The following is a 15,737-nucleotide window of genomic DNA, read 5'->3' as shown; positions in this document are numbered from 1 at the left end:
CCTGAAAGGTAGACAGCCACCGGACTGCCACCTCTTAGCCAGTCAGACCCCCCCCCCTACCTTTTTTAGTTGGCCGGCTGGCTGATGCCCATCCATGTTTCTAGTTTATTGGCAATTGGTGGAAAATTTTACCTATATAGCAAGCCCATAGCTGCGTGTAAAAGCCAAACATGGAATCTGACAATAAAGAACACAAAAGAGGGCCAAGAGTCTTGTTGACGAGCATCCCTCTGACAAGGATGCTGTAACATCTGTGAAACATAATAAAGGTCAAGCACTACTTGCCAGTCAAGCACTTTTGCCCCATTCTGTAGTGATGTGTTATTATAAGCAAATGAGGCCCATCAACTGGAGCCATCGTCACGGCAGTAGAGAAACGTTGCTAAGAAGTAGAAAATTCTTCATCGCGAGTCTTTCATTTCTGCACATTATCTGCAGTAGTACCGCGTGCATGGGTTACGGATGTGGCTGCCACTAGCGCCACACCAGAGTGTACGAGCAATATGAATTCAGTTAGAAAGACGATGGCCGCAATGAGCTGGAAGGCTCATGAATTTCAGGGCACACCCATGCCGAATCTCTCTCCTTCCCACAAGCAGTGAATGGCCCCCCCGGGGCTGCTACAAGCATGACAGCTTCAATGGCAGGTTCTGTACAGAGGTTAAATAATCCAAAGAACAAAAAAAAAAGCAGGGAAACCTGTCAGTGGCAGCTTCACTTCATCGGTAGCAATCCTCCAACACCAGGTGCGACAGTGACATGCAATGCCCTAGCATTAGGTGCCTCAAAAATCACCCAACATGTTTCAGTAGGAACATCTGATTATGGAGGATAAAGTGCCTATGATCAGATTCCAGAGAAGATCCAGTTGTGTGTCTTTAGGAAAAACTTCAAACAGCTACTCTATAGCAGTGGTTCCCAACCCTGTCCTGGAGGACCACCAGGCCAATCGGGTTTTCAGGCTAGCCCTAATGAATATGCATGGAGCAGATTTGCATGCCTGTCACTTCAATTATATGCAAAACTCTCTCATGCATATTCATTAGGGCTAGCCTGAAAACCCGATTGGCCTGGTGGTCCTCCAGGACAGGGTTGGGGACCACTGCTCTATAGGGCCGTATGCTGCAAACATTTTGAAGCTGCGGCACGCTATTTGTGGGGCCGCAGCTGGAGATGAGATGACATGTGCACGTGTGATGTCATCACGTCGATGTCCACGCATATGCGGATGCCCTTCAGCCGTGGCCCTTAGCCTCCTATTACCGCTGGTGGGAGGGGTGGTACAGAAAAGCGCTGGCGCCGGCTGACTGCCTATAGGAAGTGCCTCTCGCTGCGAAAGGCACATCCTGTAAGCAGTCATCTGGCGCCTCTCCTCATCGGCGTCTCGTGGCACACCTGAAATCTGCTGCGATACACAGCTGTAGAGGTTGCCAGTGCCAACATTGGGCAACAGAGGGTTAAATAGCTTGCCCAAAGCCAGAAGGAGCTGCTATGGGGTCTGAACCTGGGCCCTCTGGTTCCCAGTCTGCTGCTCTAACCATTAGGCTACTTCTTTGCTGACCCAGGGTCAATGTTCAAGCCCCTCCATGTCCAGAGGGAGCAACGAGTTTAGAAAACTGCATTTATTTATTTGACTTTTTTAGCCCGTCCTTGCAAAGGAGCTCAGAATGGGTTACAAATCAGGTACTCAAGCATTTTCCCTATCTATCCTTGTGGAAGGGCGCATAGTCTATCTAATGTACTTGGGGCAGTGGAGGATTAAGTGACTTGCCCAGGGTCACAAGGACTAGCACGGGGTTTGAACCTACAACCTCAGGGGGGGAAAACATACATTTGCCCCCCTCCCCTCCCCCCCCACACACATATAGATGGGAGCAGTTTTCTAAAATCCCAATGTTGTGGTCCCTCCAATAGGCAGCCTTTACAATGATGCCAGCTGCGCCTGACCCCCAACAGCTCATGACTTCACCCCACCCCCCGACAACTGTACCCCGGTGACACCTGATTCACCTCCCCCTTGGTAATTGCCCTCCCTCTAGTTAAACCCAACTCCCCACCCCTTAGCAAATACTCCCTGATGGCCCCAAATCCTTTTTACAACTGTCTCCCAGTTGCAATCTATTCCTCCATGCAGTCTCTTGCTGCCCTTCCATCTGGGGAAAACTTGATATGCGACATCTTCCTCAAATTAGCTGCGCCCCCCCTCTCCCCCCCCAAGGCTAAGCCTCTCACTACAAGATCCCCATTCTCATCCTAGTCTCCTGCCTCATGTCCCCTTCTCTTCAAAATGGCCGCCAAGACTTTCCCAATCATCCCCACATCTCTTTGCTTTCTAGATATACTATTGAGCTTCCTCAGACGAGAATGGCCCCTGTTTAGAAACAATATTTAAACATCCAGATGTTGAAATGCTACTATTTACAAGTAATAACATGGTAAATGACAGCAGATAAAGACCTGAATGGTCCATCCAGTCTGCCCATAATTTATACCCATTTAAAAAATACATGATTAAATTAACTTGTCTCTTCTTTGATATTTCTGGGCTGTAAACTGTAAAGTCTGGTATTGTCCTAGGTTCTAAATGCTGAAGTTGCCGACCAAGCTCACTCCAGCCTAGCCAACCATCCTGTTATTTGCAGGACATCTACCATAAAGTCTGGCCAGTAACATCCTCATGTTCCATATTGATGCCCTCCCCAGCCCATCCTACACCGAATCACCATATATGGGATACAGACCGATGCTACTAAAACAACCACTTTAATATAGCCTCACTCGCAAATTAGAAAGGTTCAATTATGATATCCATATTATTCAGTTTCGAAACTGAATAAAAAATACTAATGGAGCTACTTTATTTGTGTTAACTGTGATGCTTATTTTGTACCAAGAACATTCTAGAATGTATAGTTTTTCATTTAGTAGTTGTTCCATTTAATGCAATATTTGTTGCAGGTTGCTTAGTTATAGAAAATCCCTCAAGTAAGTTCTTAAAGGTTTGTGTGGTGTTTAATTCTATGCATTTGTCTGGTGTGATGAGTCTAGCGTGGTTCCCTTTTTTTTCATGTTTATAAAAAACCCTTTCCAAGCTGAGTATAAATCATAAAAGCGTGACAAATTGCATGGTAACAGGAGAATCGCTCTCTCCCTCTCCGGGGTGAAGCTCGCATGTCTGTCTTTTAGCTCGGAAAGTCTTATGGGATATTGAAACTCCTCAGGGTTTAAAAGCCGTGCCATTATGAGGTCATCACAATATTTTACATGGTTCTGGCACTCTTTCTATCTGACAAAGAGGTGGTTTGTACAACAAAACACAGATCTAATTTTTTGGCACTTCACTGCTGCAGAAAATACCCGAATGCTACATTTTACAATTTAAAAACCCCCCAAAAAACTCTTAAAACGACCAAAAATCTTCAAAACAAAAGTTGTATAATACAAGACACACCCAGGTCAGAAAGGAAAGACAATGTAAAAACCTTGTACAGGACACTTTTCTCAATGGATGGGAAAAGTGTTCTATAAGTGAACATCTCATAATTTCTGGACAATTGTAACTACTTGTGAAATCACAAACAAAAGGAGTTATTCTTGATATAAATCCACATTTGGCAGAGCAGATGAGCTTTGCAAAATTAACTGTTTAGGCCTCAGTGTCCTTTTCATTATGACACAGCAAAACTATTCTGGATGGGCTGAGAGGAATATGTGACCCCTGACCCCAGGAGATTAAACTTCTGTGCAGTGCTTTTGTGTGTGGGGGGAGGGGTTTTGCACACTTCCAAAATGTCACATTTGCCTCGTTTTGATTGTGTTTAATAGTGGTAGACAGGAGATTCATAAACGAGAGAACAGGCTATTTACTGTTGTCCCCGCCTTTCCTTCTAGGCCCGTTAGCAAGAAGATCTTTCTACAACATGTGCAGGAGCTTTGCATGAACAACAACTTAAAGTTTCAGGAAGAGTTTTCGGTATGTTGCCAGCAGTTGTCACAACATTGCAAGACTTCCAGTTGTTTCCTATGTCGCATTTCAAGTCCATTTTAAGCATCCCTAGCCTTGATCATCAATACCCAACTACAAACACTACTGTTTGAACAGTAATGTTACACTGAATTGGGCCATGCAATTCGATCAGAATTATCCACTTAGGGTGTCGGGCAGGATTAACCAATAGGCCAAGTAGGCACGTGCCTAAGGCCCGAAATGGTCTGGGGGGCCCGATGAAGGAGGGCATCAACATTGTTTTTTCCAAACGGCATTGGGCCCCTCCAGCATCAATCGGCAACGTGGGCCCCACCCCAATCAGCAACGCGCCCCCCCCCCCCCCCCATCGACGGAAAGTAAGACAAGCAAGCAACGCGGGTACAAAAGGCAACGGGAACTGTAATTGTGCAAGCGGTGCTGCTTGCCCAAAGCTTCCCTCTGATGCAGCTTCCTGTTTCCACCTGGGCGCATGGTGGAGTGGGGCGGGGCAGGGGGCCCAGTGTACTTGTGTGCCTAGGGGCCCTCGACGAATTAATCCTGCCCTGGTGTCAGGAAGAGGTGACCTTCTTCAGACCTTTCTCTGGTGGCACCATTGTTAATACTGCCCAGCCTACATCATTGAAAGGAATGGTGTATCATTATCGGCGTTTAGAAAATATTCATCTACTTCGCGTTTGTGTAGTTAGGCCTGGATTCTATAAACAGCACCGCCATCGTTAGCCGCCCACAAAAACAGTGTTGATCGTGTACCAATCACGCGATGGCATCGTATATAGAATAGGCGGCTATGTCACAGATAGGCGCCGGAAATGTAAGCCAGGGTTTTCAAGGTCTACATTTCTGTTGCGTATCTGTGGTGAGAATCGCGACTACGGAGGCACCTACTGACGGTTAAGGGTACTTCTGGCATTAACCACATCTATTTTACCATTAGGCCCCGGTAGATACCTCCGTAGTTGTGGTTCCGGTGCCATTTGTGGAGGTGCTGTCTTTTTTTTAATCAGTGTTAATTTAACGGCTAGCCTCTTGGTTTACTATCCACAAACCAGTCCACAAACTTTCCGGCCGGCGGCACACTAAGGGCTCCTTTTACTAAGCCGTATTAGGCCTTTAACACGCGGAATGGCGCGCGCTACATTGCCCCGTGTGCTAGACCTTAACACCAGCATTGAGCTGGTGTTAGTTCTAGAAGCTTAGCGCGCGGTGATTTCCTGCGTGCGCTAAAAACGCTAACGTGCCTTAGTAAAAGGAGCCCTAAATCCAGTGCCCTGGCCGGAAGGCACCCAGAAGTATCTCGTCGATGTCCACGCATGCACAGAGGCCCATCTGGCCACAGCGGAGGGATCCAGGAGGTGCGGGGAGAGAAGGAGAGATGCCGGCCAGGAGGAGGGTCAACTGCAGGACATTCCTCTCGCCATGAGAAGCACATCCTGTAGGCAGTCAGCTGGCGTGGATGACTCTCCTCCTCGCCAGTGTGTCATGGCATACCTGAAATCTCAGGGGGCACACAGTTTGCGATACACTGATATATATTGATGTAAACTCTAATTACAATTTGAAGACATATAATAAACTTTTAAGCTGTATCTTCAGAATGTGCTTTCCGTGTGGCTTTTTTGTTATGCCAACTGGAATCTCGCACTGCATTCCACTTCAATTCTTGTTGAAATTGATGATCTGCATTCATCATTGATCAGCTCTTTTAGTTTAGTACATGCATTCGGTGATTATTTTCAAACTTTTTATGAATTTGCAAAGTTCTACGGCACTTATCTGAGTGCTGGTTGAATGTCAGTTGGGGACAAGTTCTTCCGACATGTTTCGCCTATATCGGCTGTATCAAGGATGTCCCCTGTAAACCAAAATCAATATTTAGTCTATGGATATAAACCACACTTAAATAAGTCTCAACAGTTATTTCTTCGCATTTACCTAATCATCTCGCTCTGGTTCATTCCTCAGTGATTTTCTTTCTCCTAATGATGGCTGTGGCGTCTTTGTGACGTCTTTATATAAAACTAGTCTTTAAGCCCGTTACATTAACGGGTGCTAGAATAGATGTGTGTGTCTGTCTTTCTTTCTTTCTTTCTCTCTCTCTCCTCGGCTGTCCATCACCACCCCTTGCCTGCTCCCCCTGTCCAGCAGTAGCCCTTCTCCCTTCCTTTTAGCTCCCACGTGTCCAGCAGCAGCCCTTCTCCCTTTGTTTTACGTCTCCCCTGTCCAGAAGCACCCCTTCACTGCTCCCCCTGTCCAGCAGCAGCCCTTCTCCCTTCCTTTTACCTCCCCCCCTGTCTAGCAGCACCTCTTTCCTGCTCCCCCTGTCCAGCAGTAGGCCTTTCTTCCTGTTACCTCCCCCCCTGTCCAGCAGCACCTCTTCTTTGCTCCTCCTGTCCAGCAGTAGGCCTCTCTTCCTGTTACATCCCCGCCTGTCCAGCAGCACTTCTTCCCTGCTCCCCCTGTCCAGCAGCACCCCTTACTTGCTCCCCCTGTCCAGTGTCCGGCTTCCTGGTCGTTCGCGTCTGCCCTCCTCTTCAAAGAAGCCTGCTGAGGTTCGCCGGCCAGCTGTAGCGAACCTCGCAGGCCGCTCTGCACGTCGATAGCACATTCCCTCTGACGCGATCCCGTGCGTCAGAGGGAATGTGCTACCGAGGTGCAGATCAGCCTGTGAGGTTCACTAAAGCCAGCTGCGAACCTCAGGAGGCTGCTTTGAAGAGGAGCAGCTGCGGCAGCAGTTGATGAGTGAAGACGGGAGGGGGGAGTTGCCAGCATGTTCAAAAATGGAATTCGTCATGGACCCAGAGACCACGGTGGCAGGGATCACGCTGTCCTAAGTGCGCATGCACGCTTAGGATTTTATTATAGAGGATTAAAAATGAACTACTGTAGTGCTGTTGTCAATAAAGTTTTATATAAAGTCGTCAAAAAGACACCGCAGCCATCTTTGGTGGAGAGAAAGCTACTGGAAAATGAACTGTAGCAAACTGATGTAGAATGCAATGCTAGATTCCAATTAGTATAACAAAAAACCACACAGAAAGCATATTCTGAAGATACAACTTAAAAGCTTATTTTATGTCTTCAAAATTGTAATTAGGTATCTTTTTTAAATGACGTTTTAATTGCTTTTAAATTACATGATCAATTATTGCATCAATTAAAGGCAATTAAAGCCGGCACCGTTTATAGAATTTGGATCTTGGTGACTGGTGATCTTATGATTCACAGTTCTTTAATAATGTGTCACTGCTAATGTTTCCTGGTTCCCAACATCATGATTCGAGCCCTACCCATGGACTTGCCATCATGAAGGTAGCACCTATTATTACTGAGTTGAATATTTAGCCGTTGGCAATCAGCAGCTTTTTGACAGGCATCAGCATTAAACATTCTGGAATGTGCGGGTAACTGTCACTTATTCGGTTAAGTGCGATATTCAGGACTTAACCGCATAAGTGAAACTTTATGCAGTCCAGTTTTTCCTACTATTCTGCTAACTGCCACTGGTGTCATTCATGAATATTCAATGCAACATAATTTCCCTCTTAAGATTGGTGTAACATTCACATTCGTGCAGCACAAGTTAAGTAGGAATGTTTTGTGAAAGGCCATTTTCACAGGTAAAGAACACAGTTCCAAGCTGAGCCGGAGTCCTCCATCTACAGTCCTGCCAGCGAGGGGTGCTGTTTCACTTTCACATTTTCAATAGTGGGAGAGGCAAGCTCTGCAGAATTCCAAGGAACCTTCCTGCATCTAGCCATTGAAAACATAATATTAAAGTGATAGCCCCTACTGGCAGCAGTGCAATTGGAGGACTGCAGCACAGCTCAGAGAGCAGTGATAAAGAACTGATTTACCTTTTGGAAGTGGTTTGAAAAACTGCCATCAGTGGAGGTGATTATATAAAGCTTTTTCCCATATGTAAAACCTATTTGATAGACAAAGAAAAGTAAGACCTAGGTGGTGGCACTTATCAAAGACGTGGATGGGGAGTGGGGGTTAGGTATCAAGGAGTAGTAAAATGTATCAAACCCGAACATCTATCAACACTGTAGATGGGGAAATAGAAGTTTTCATGCCTCCACCTGTCTTCAGAATGGTTCATAGACAACCCCGCGAAAGACAAAGGTGCGCGCCGACAACTGAGCGCAAGACGGAGGCGCGCGCCGAAGAAAATTACAGTTTTTAGGGGCTCCGATTGGGAGTTTTGTTGGGGACCCCCCCAGTTTACTTAATAGAGATTGCGCCGGCATTGTGGGGGGTTTGGGGGTTGTAAGCCTCCACATTTTACTGTAAACTTAACTTTTTCCCTAAAAACAGGGAAAAAGTGAAGTTTTCAGTAAAATGTGGGGATTACAACCCCCCACACCACCCACAACGCCCCCACAACGCGGCGCAATCTCTATTAAGTAAAGTGGGGGGGTTCCCCCCACGCCCCCCCCCCCGTCGGAGTCGTAAAAACAGTAATTTTCGCGCTGCGCTCAATTGTCTGCGCATGCCTTTGTCCTGGCACGCTTTTGACCTGACACCCTTCAGAATTCACTGTAATCTCTAGTTTAAGAGTAGCTTCCACTTTAAACAGTGAAATCATATGGAAGGAAGAAAAATAAAGGTCCTTAACAAACGTAACCTTCATGTTACAGGAGCTCCCCAGATTTCTTCAAGATCTTGCTACATCTGATGCAGATCTTCCATGGAACAGATCGAAGAATCGCTTTACAAACATAAAGCCATGTATGTGTTCATCAGCACTTTTCAAACCGCTGTTTAATGCCTGTACAATTAGTTCATATTGGACGCACCCTAGTCTTGACGCGTCATGAATGCCTTGTTACATATACAGAATATACTAATTGTTGATCTTTGAGTGTTTAATGCCCAACTGGCTATTTTATGTTACTCTTTTCATGTCTGCTGAATGCACAAGTGACTATTTTGAGCTGTAACATGAATAAGAGAAATGATAGGCTTATTACCTGTATAGCTTTGTTATTTAACTCAGGAACCTAGTCTCTTTTTAACATTCATTTCTGAACTTTCTTCCTTCCCCCGGTAAAAAAAAAAAAGGGTCTAAAATCTATGCATTTTTGCATTGGCTGGGTTTTTTTCCCCCTGGTATCATTGTGTCACTTCCTTTATAAATGCTTACAAGCCACTGATTTTCCATGTGAGATCTGAGTGACTCTATACTAGTTTATTATCCAAGGCTAGATTTTATCACAGGGAACAGGAGCCTATCTTTCACTGCAGTCAATACTGCTTCATATTTCAGTTAATGAGAAAGAAGTGCCATTATTATTATAAGCATTAAGTCTGATGGGAGACAGAAGGCTGACATTCCTCTGTAAATATATCTACCCTCTGTGATATTAATTTTGCAACAGCTGTTCCTTCAGGTCGAGCGTGTACTCAACTGTGGGTTTTCTCAGCCACTGGTCTGCAGACTGGTGCCAGAGTGTACAGTGCATAAGAGCATAAGAACAGCCAGACTGGGTCAGACCAATGGTCCATCTAGGCCAGTTTCCTGTTGCCACAGTGGCCACAAGAGAACCCCAAATAGAAGCAACATTTCATGCAGAATCCTCAAAGAGTAGCAAGTTTCCGGAATCCCAAAGAATAACAAGATTCCAGAAGCCCAAACAGAAGCAACATTCCATGCTACTGATCCAGGGCAAGCAGTGACTTCCGCCATGTCTGTCTCATAGTGGTATAGGAGGTAATGAGACTGTGTCTGAATTCAAGAGGGCCTGGGATAGGTACGAGGGATCTCTCGGATAGAGAAAGAGATAATGGTTACTCTAGATGGTCAGACTAGATCGGCCATTTGGCCTTTATCTGCCGTCATGTTTCTATGTTTCTAACCCTCCATCTACTACCGCTCATTGGGATACCAGATCTCTTCTTCCCCTAGTACCCCCTCCTCACCCTACTGTAGCTGTTAGTGCATAAGAGGTCAGGAGCTCTAATGGCCCGTGAAGGCCATGAGATCAGCAACAGGCCTGAGTCCAATCTGGCCAAGAGGTTGGCAGCAGTGAAGTTACAAAAGAGGCCATGAGAAAGATGAGAGACAGAGATACTGGGCTGGTTATCAGGGAAGAACTTCCTGGCTGGGGTAGGGGCCTCCCCCCCCCCCAACATATGATTTGTATTGTATGTGCCATGTAGGAACCTCCCTCAAACACACCACCACTTGACCTCAGAACTTAATCCTCACATACAGTGGCGTAGCGTAGGGTGAGAGATGCCCCTCCCCTGCCCTCTTCTCTGCACCTTCCCCAACCCCCTTACCACGCGTGCACATCCCTTCCCTGTACCTGAACAGCCACACCAACTCGGTGCCCGCGTCAGTGGCAGCTCTCCCTTTGACGTCATTAGGCGCAGGACCTGGAATTGTTGCCAGAAGCGGGTTGGAGTTGCTGCTTGTGCCAGTGAAGAGATAGAGGTGCAGGGGGCAGGGGGGAAGTGAATGGCAGGAGAAGGAGTGGGAAAAAGCGGGGGTGGGTGGGGGGGAAGGGGGGCAGAGAGAAGGAGAGGTACCGGCGTACCGCCCCCTCACTCCCCCACCTTACTCTGCCCCTGCTTACTTAGAAAGCTTAAAACATGAATCAAAACTTGATTATTTCAACGCACTTATATAGGGTGACCAGGTGTCCCGATTTTGAGGACAAGCCCGGGGGTCTGAACGGCTTTTCAAAACCCGGCACTTTGTCCCAGCTCTTTCCCACAAACCTCATAGTTCAGATGTAGAACAAAGCTGTGAAAATCTGCACAGTTTCAGTCTGTTCAAAGTTGGGATTTGCCAACTATTTTCAAAAGGTTCCTCCTTTAAAGATTTTACCTGGAATGCAGCTCAGCAAAGACCTCATTGTGCTAAATATCAGCAAGTCGTAACTAAGGGATTTTTAAAATAAATCTTTATTAATTTTCAATGAAATATACATACAATTTACTTCATAAACAGCACTTACAATCAAGTAAAGAATATTACAAAATATTTCCCCCCACCCTAATTCAAGAACAGAAACAAAGTACATTAAATTATACATACTTATAAAATCAGAAAAAAGAACTTACATTTGATCAATGAATACTACAAAATATATTACCCCCCTCCCTGGATGTGCAAATCAAATAGAAAATGAAGGCATAATTCAACTAATCAGAATTAACAAAATTTGTCAATGGAACCCCATATTAATTTAAAGAGCTTATTAGGACACAATATTTCTGAGTTCATTTTTTCATATTTATAACATAAACATAAAGATCCCCACCAAAAGGAAAAATTAAGTCTGTCCCAATTTTTCCAGTTTTTAGTAATCATCTGCATGGCTATCCCAGTCATAATGAGAGTCTGTTTTTATATCTTTCTAATGGAGGTTTAGGGCTCCTTTTACGAAGGTGCGCTGGCGGTATAACGCGCGTAATACCACGCACTAAACCGCTGGCCACGCTAGCCGCTATGCCTCGTCTTGAGCAGGCGGTAGTTTTTAGGCCAGCGCGGGGGGGTTAACGCACGATGAAATGTCGCGCGCGTTAACCTCGCTAGCGCGCCTTCGTAAAAGGAGCCCTTAGTCGCTAACAATGTCCCACAGATTACCATCTCATAGGACAACGGAATTGAAGATTCCAGTATCAAATTAATTTGTCCCCGTATTGATTTCCAAAAGTTGAGTATCAAGGGACAACAGAACAACACATTGGAGTTCGTTGACTAAAGTTTAGCACGTGCTAATGGAATTATTATACTCTAAATGCTAAGAAGCCCATACGAATAACGGGGCTTCTTAGCATTTAGCTTATGCTAATTCTGTTAGTGCGTGCTAAGTTTCAGTAAAAAGACTCTTAAGATACTCAGTGTACATAGAGGGCCGGATTCTGTAAACGGCGCCTAAATCAGCCGCCGCCTACTACAACGGCGCTGGCCATGTGTCAATCACGCTTAGACGCCGTTTAAGGAATCGCAGCTAATGGCGCCTATCACTTGGGCGTCTGCAATGTAGGCCAGGGATAGGCAGCACCTACTTTTTTTTTTTTTTTTTAACGACTGTAATTGGTTTTTAACAGTGCGGTCAATTACCGCACCAATTAAATCAATTAAGTTAGGCAACAGTAGGGCGCCTACCACCGCCTAACTTACGACGCCGTTTGCTAGGTTTACCAGATGTCTGGATTTCCCAGGCTATGACCTCCTTTTCGAGGACATGTCCTGGGGTCCGGATGGCTTTTCAACACCCGGCAGGTTGTCCGGGTTCTGAAAAGCTACCTCGAAATTGCGTCAGGCAGGAGAGCTTCTGTGCATACGTGGATGCCATGCGATGATGTCATGCGCAATGTGCGTGTGAGTGATGGCATTACGTCACATCCGTGGATGCATGAGAGCAGACAGCAGTGTGGAGGGGAGGGGGGGACTCAGTATAATGGGGTGGGGATGGATGGAACTGGGCAGGATATGGTCCAGAGTGTTTAAAGGAGAAGGTCCTAATTATTTTAGTAAATCACATTTGATTTAAGAACATAAGAACATAAGAAGTTGCCTCCACTGGGTCAGACCAGAGGTCCATCGCGCCCATCAGGTCTATGACCTGTGAAGTGGTTCCTGACCATTTCTATAACCTACCTCTACTTCTATCTGTACCCCTCAATCCCCTTATCCTTTAGGAACCTATCTAAGCCTTCCTTGAACCCTGTAATGTGCTCTGGCCTATCACAACCTCCGGAAGCGCGTTCCATGTGTCAACCACCCTCTGGGTAAAAAATAATTTCCTTCTCTTGTCTTTAAACCATTAGCAATGAAATATCAGTGTCACGCGAGTAATTCGCCCATAGAATAAATGGTGTAAATAATGTAATAGACCTTTTTCATTTTACAGATAACAATAGCAGGGTGAAGCTCATAGCAGATGCGGGTGTACCAGGATCGGATTACATCAATGCTAGCTATGTGTCCGTAAGTAAATACAATTTTTTAATTTATTTATTGTATTGAACGTTATCAAGAATAACTTCTTGTACAGAATATGATCAAGACAATCAGCAATATTACAAAAAAGAAACTAGTTACAAAATTAAAGAATAATTCTTTTGCTTGATCAAATTTTTAGAGTCCCATATTAAGGATCCAAGATGGTAAACTTAAGTGAAAATAAATGGTAATGAATAGGAATATTTTATCAATCAGGCTGAGAGTAATTCACAGGAGAAATGTAATTAACTAAGCTGTTACTAATTCCCCTTCAAGACGTTTCATGGAGAGAAAGCCCGTTAGTTGTGAAGGTTCAAAAGAATACATAATTACAAGATTTATACTTTACTATGCACTTGCATGGATAGCATAATAAGAATAAAGCACCCATCGCTGTAAACCCTGGTTGAGAAGCAAGAACTGTTTTCTGCGTTTCTGGGTTTCTTTTGTCACATCAGGAAATATTTGAACTCTCTGTCCCATGAATTCTTTATGTCTATTTTTGAAGTATAACTTTAATATCCAGTTCTTATCAGGTAGCAGCACAATTGTAACTAGTAAAGTTGCTGGCCTAGCTACCTCTTTCATTCAGGTTTCCAGGATGGTGGTTAAGTCCATCTGTTCACCCTCTACCGGACATTGCTACTCTGAAGTTTTTGTAGGAAGATAATATATTTTTGAAAAGGGAGGAAAAGTATCATCTGGAACATTAAGTACTTCCAAAAAATATTTATTTAAAGCTTCTTTGGCTGACAATAACGGTACCTTTGGAAAATTCAGTATTCTAAGATTATTCATTCTATTATTATTTTCTTCTTAAATTAAGATTATCTCTAATTAAGTTGTTTGTATCTCCTTTACTTCCAAAATGTCTTTCTCAACTTTTTCTACCTTGTTTTTAACAACCGTTATATCTTGTTTAAATCCATTAGTAAATACAATTTTTAGGGTAATTTCCATATTCCCCACAGTGCATCAGGGCCATGAGTGCATCATAGCTGTGACTGTACAAGCTATTTTTCCACTCCCCAAGGGAAACCCTCTGTGAGAAAGACCTTTGAAGATCCCACTGTGGGCCTGTGCCGATATTCAGGCCGGCCGACTCACACGCTTGGTGCTGACCCCGGAAATTCAATGACAGGCCATTTATGGCAATTGGCAATGAATATCTGGTTTATAATTTGCTGGCTCAAAATGTAGCCAGAAGAAACCAAAAGAAACTCTGTTGGAATGACGATGTTCCTTAATGGACTTTATTTGAAAATGTCAAAGTTCCAAAGGTACACTAAAATCATCCACATAAAATAAAACCATCCACATAAAAGCCTTAAAGGACCTAGTCCACCAGGGATGCAGGACCCAACACGGTCTGCGTTTTGACAAAAAGTCTTCTTCAGGGGTCCTAATATGTGGTGAGCCGGAAGTGAGACACTGCTTGCATTTGCTTTTATGTGGATTTCTTTACTTTTATGTGGATAATTTTATTTTATGTGGATGATTTTAGTGTACTTTTGGAACTTTGACATTTTCAAATAAAGTCCATTGAGGAACATCGTCATTCCACAGAGTTTCTTTTGGTTTCTTCTGGATTTTCTTCTCTGTGGATATTTTGGGGTCATTTTGTTTTTTTTTATCAAAATGTAGCCAGCTAAGTCAATTTTCAGCACTGTTTCAGCTACGTTAGAGAGTCCAAACGTAGACCTGGCATTTGTGCAGTCTGATTTGGCCGCTCAACTTGGCTGGTCAGCACTTAAAATTAGTGGCTAGCCAGTAGTGTAGTAAGGGGGGGAGGTGGACTGCCCTGGGCGCAGTCATGGTGGGGGCACAAGCACCTCTCTCCTCCTCTCTGCCCCCCACTCCTTCCTACCCCTCTCCCACCGCGCATGCATTTTCCCTTCTGCCCATACCTCTAGCTTACTATGTCACAAACCTTTTAAGCTGTGGCACACTAATCTCGGAGCCGCGGCTGGAGGGCATCTGGAAATGGACGTCGACGTCTGCGCATGCTCAGATGTCCTCCAGCAGCAGCCCTTAGCTTCTTATTACTGCCAGTTGGGGGGTGCTGCAGAAGAAGAGGTGAGAAGAAGGAGCTGAAGCACAGGTGCAGGCTGATTGACTACAAGACGTGCCTCTTGTCGCAAGAGGTGTGTCCTGTAAGCAGTCAGCTGACACTGGTGCCGGTGCCTTTCCACGCCGGCATCTCGCGGCACACCTGGAATCTAGCTCTTTGCTGGCATGAGCAGCAGCTGTAACTCGCTGCTTGTGCCAGCTTCAGTTGTGCCTCTGATGTCACTTCCTGGTCGCAGGACCAGGAAGTGACATCAGAGGGGAGATCCGAGGCCAGCACAGGCAACAAGTTGGATATGCTGCTCACACCAGCCTCAGTTGTGCCTCTGACGTCACTTCCTGGTCGCAAGACCAGGAAGTGACATCAGAGGGGATCCCTGGCCAGCATGGGCAGCAAGTTGGAGATGCTGCTCACGCCAGGGAGCTTACAGAGGTACAGGGGAAGGAAAGGGGTATGTGTACATGTGCGGCAGGAAAGGAGCAAGGGACAGAGAAGAGAGCAGGGGGTACCGTTTCCCTGGGTGCCTCCCACCCTTGCTACGCCACTGCGGCTATCGCCCACTATAACTGGCTAAGTTTTAGCCGCTAACCACTAATATTGAATTGAGTGTGCCGCGGCTTCAAGAAGTTTGCGACACACTTGAGTTAGCAGATCGGCACTTTTAAGACCTCCTCCACTTAACAGACCCAATTTTGAAATACAGACTGTAGGACAAGAGT

The 15,737-nt window shown here is 45.2% G+C and overlaps 1 protein-coding gene across 7 annotated transcripts in view; it reads left to right on the top strand.

The window, feature by feature from the left end:
- The window catches only part of PTPRQ (protein tyrosine phosphatase receptor type Q), a 294,193-nt gene that overhangs the window by 250,980 nt on the left and 27,476 nt on the right, over nucleotides 1–15,737 (top strand). For 6 of the 7 annotated variants that reach the window (XM_033952701.1, XM_033952702.1, XM_033952703.1 and 3 more), the window contains 3 exons: nucleotides 3,892–3,973; nucleotides 8,629–8,719; nucleotides 12,859–12,935. In XM_033952701.1, coding sequence (XP_033808592.1) covers nucleotides 3,892–3,973; nucleotides 8,629–8,719; nucleotides 12,859–12,935 — 250 coding nt within the window. Of the gene's footprint in view, nucleotides 1–2,958; nucleotides 2,986–3,891; nucleotides 3,974–8,628; nucleotides 8,720–12,858; nucleotides 12,936–15,737 lie in introns of all 7 variants that reach the window. The other variant, XM_033952707.1, reaches the window with a different exon arrangement.

Source organism: Geotrypetes seraphini, chromosome 7 (assembly GCF_902459505.1).
Source record: "Geotrypetes seraphini chromosome 7, aGeoSer1.1, whole genome shotgun sequence".
NCBI lineage: Eukaryota > Metazoa > Chordata > Amphibia > Gymnophiona > Dermophiidae > Geotrypetes > Geotrypetes seraphini.
This window is presented reverse-complemented; position numbering and strand designations above follow the sequence as displayed.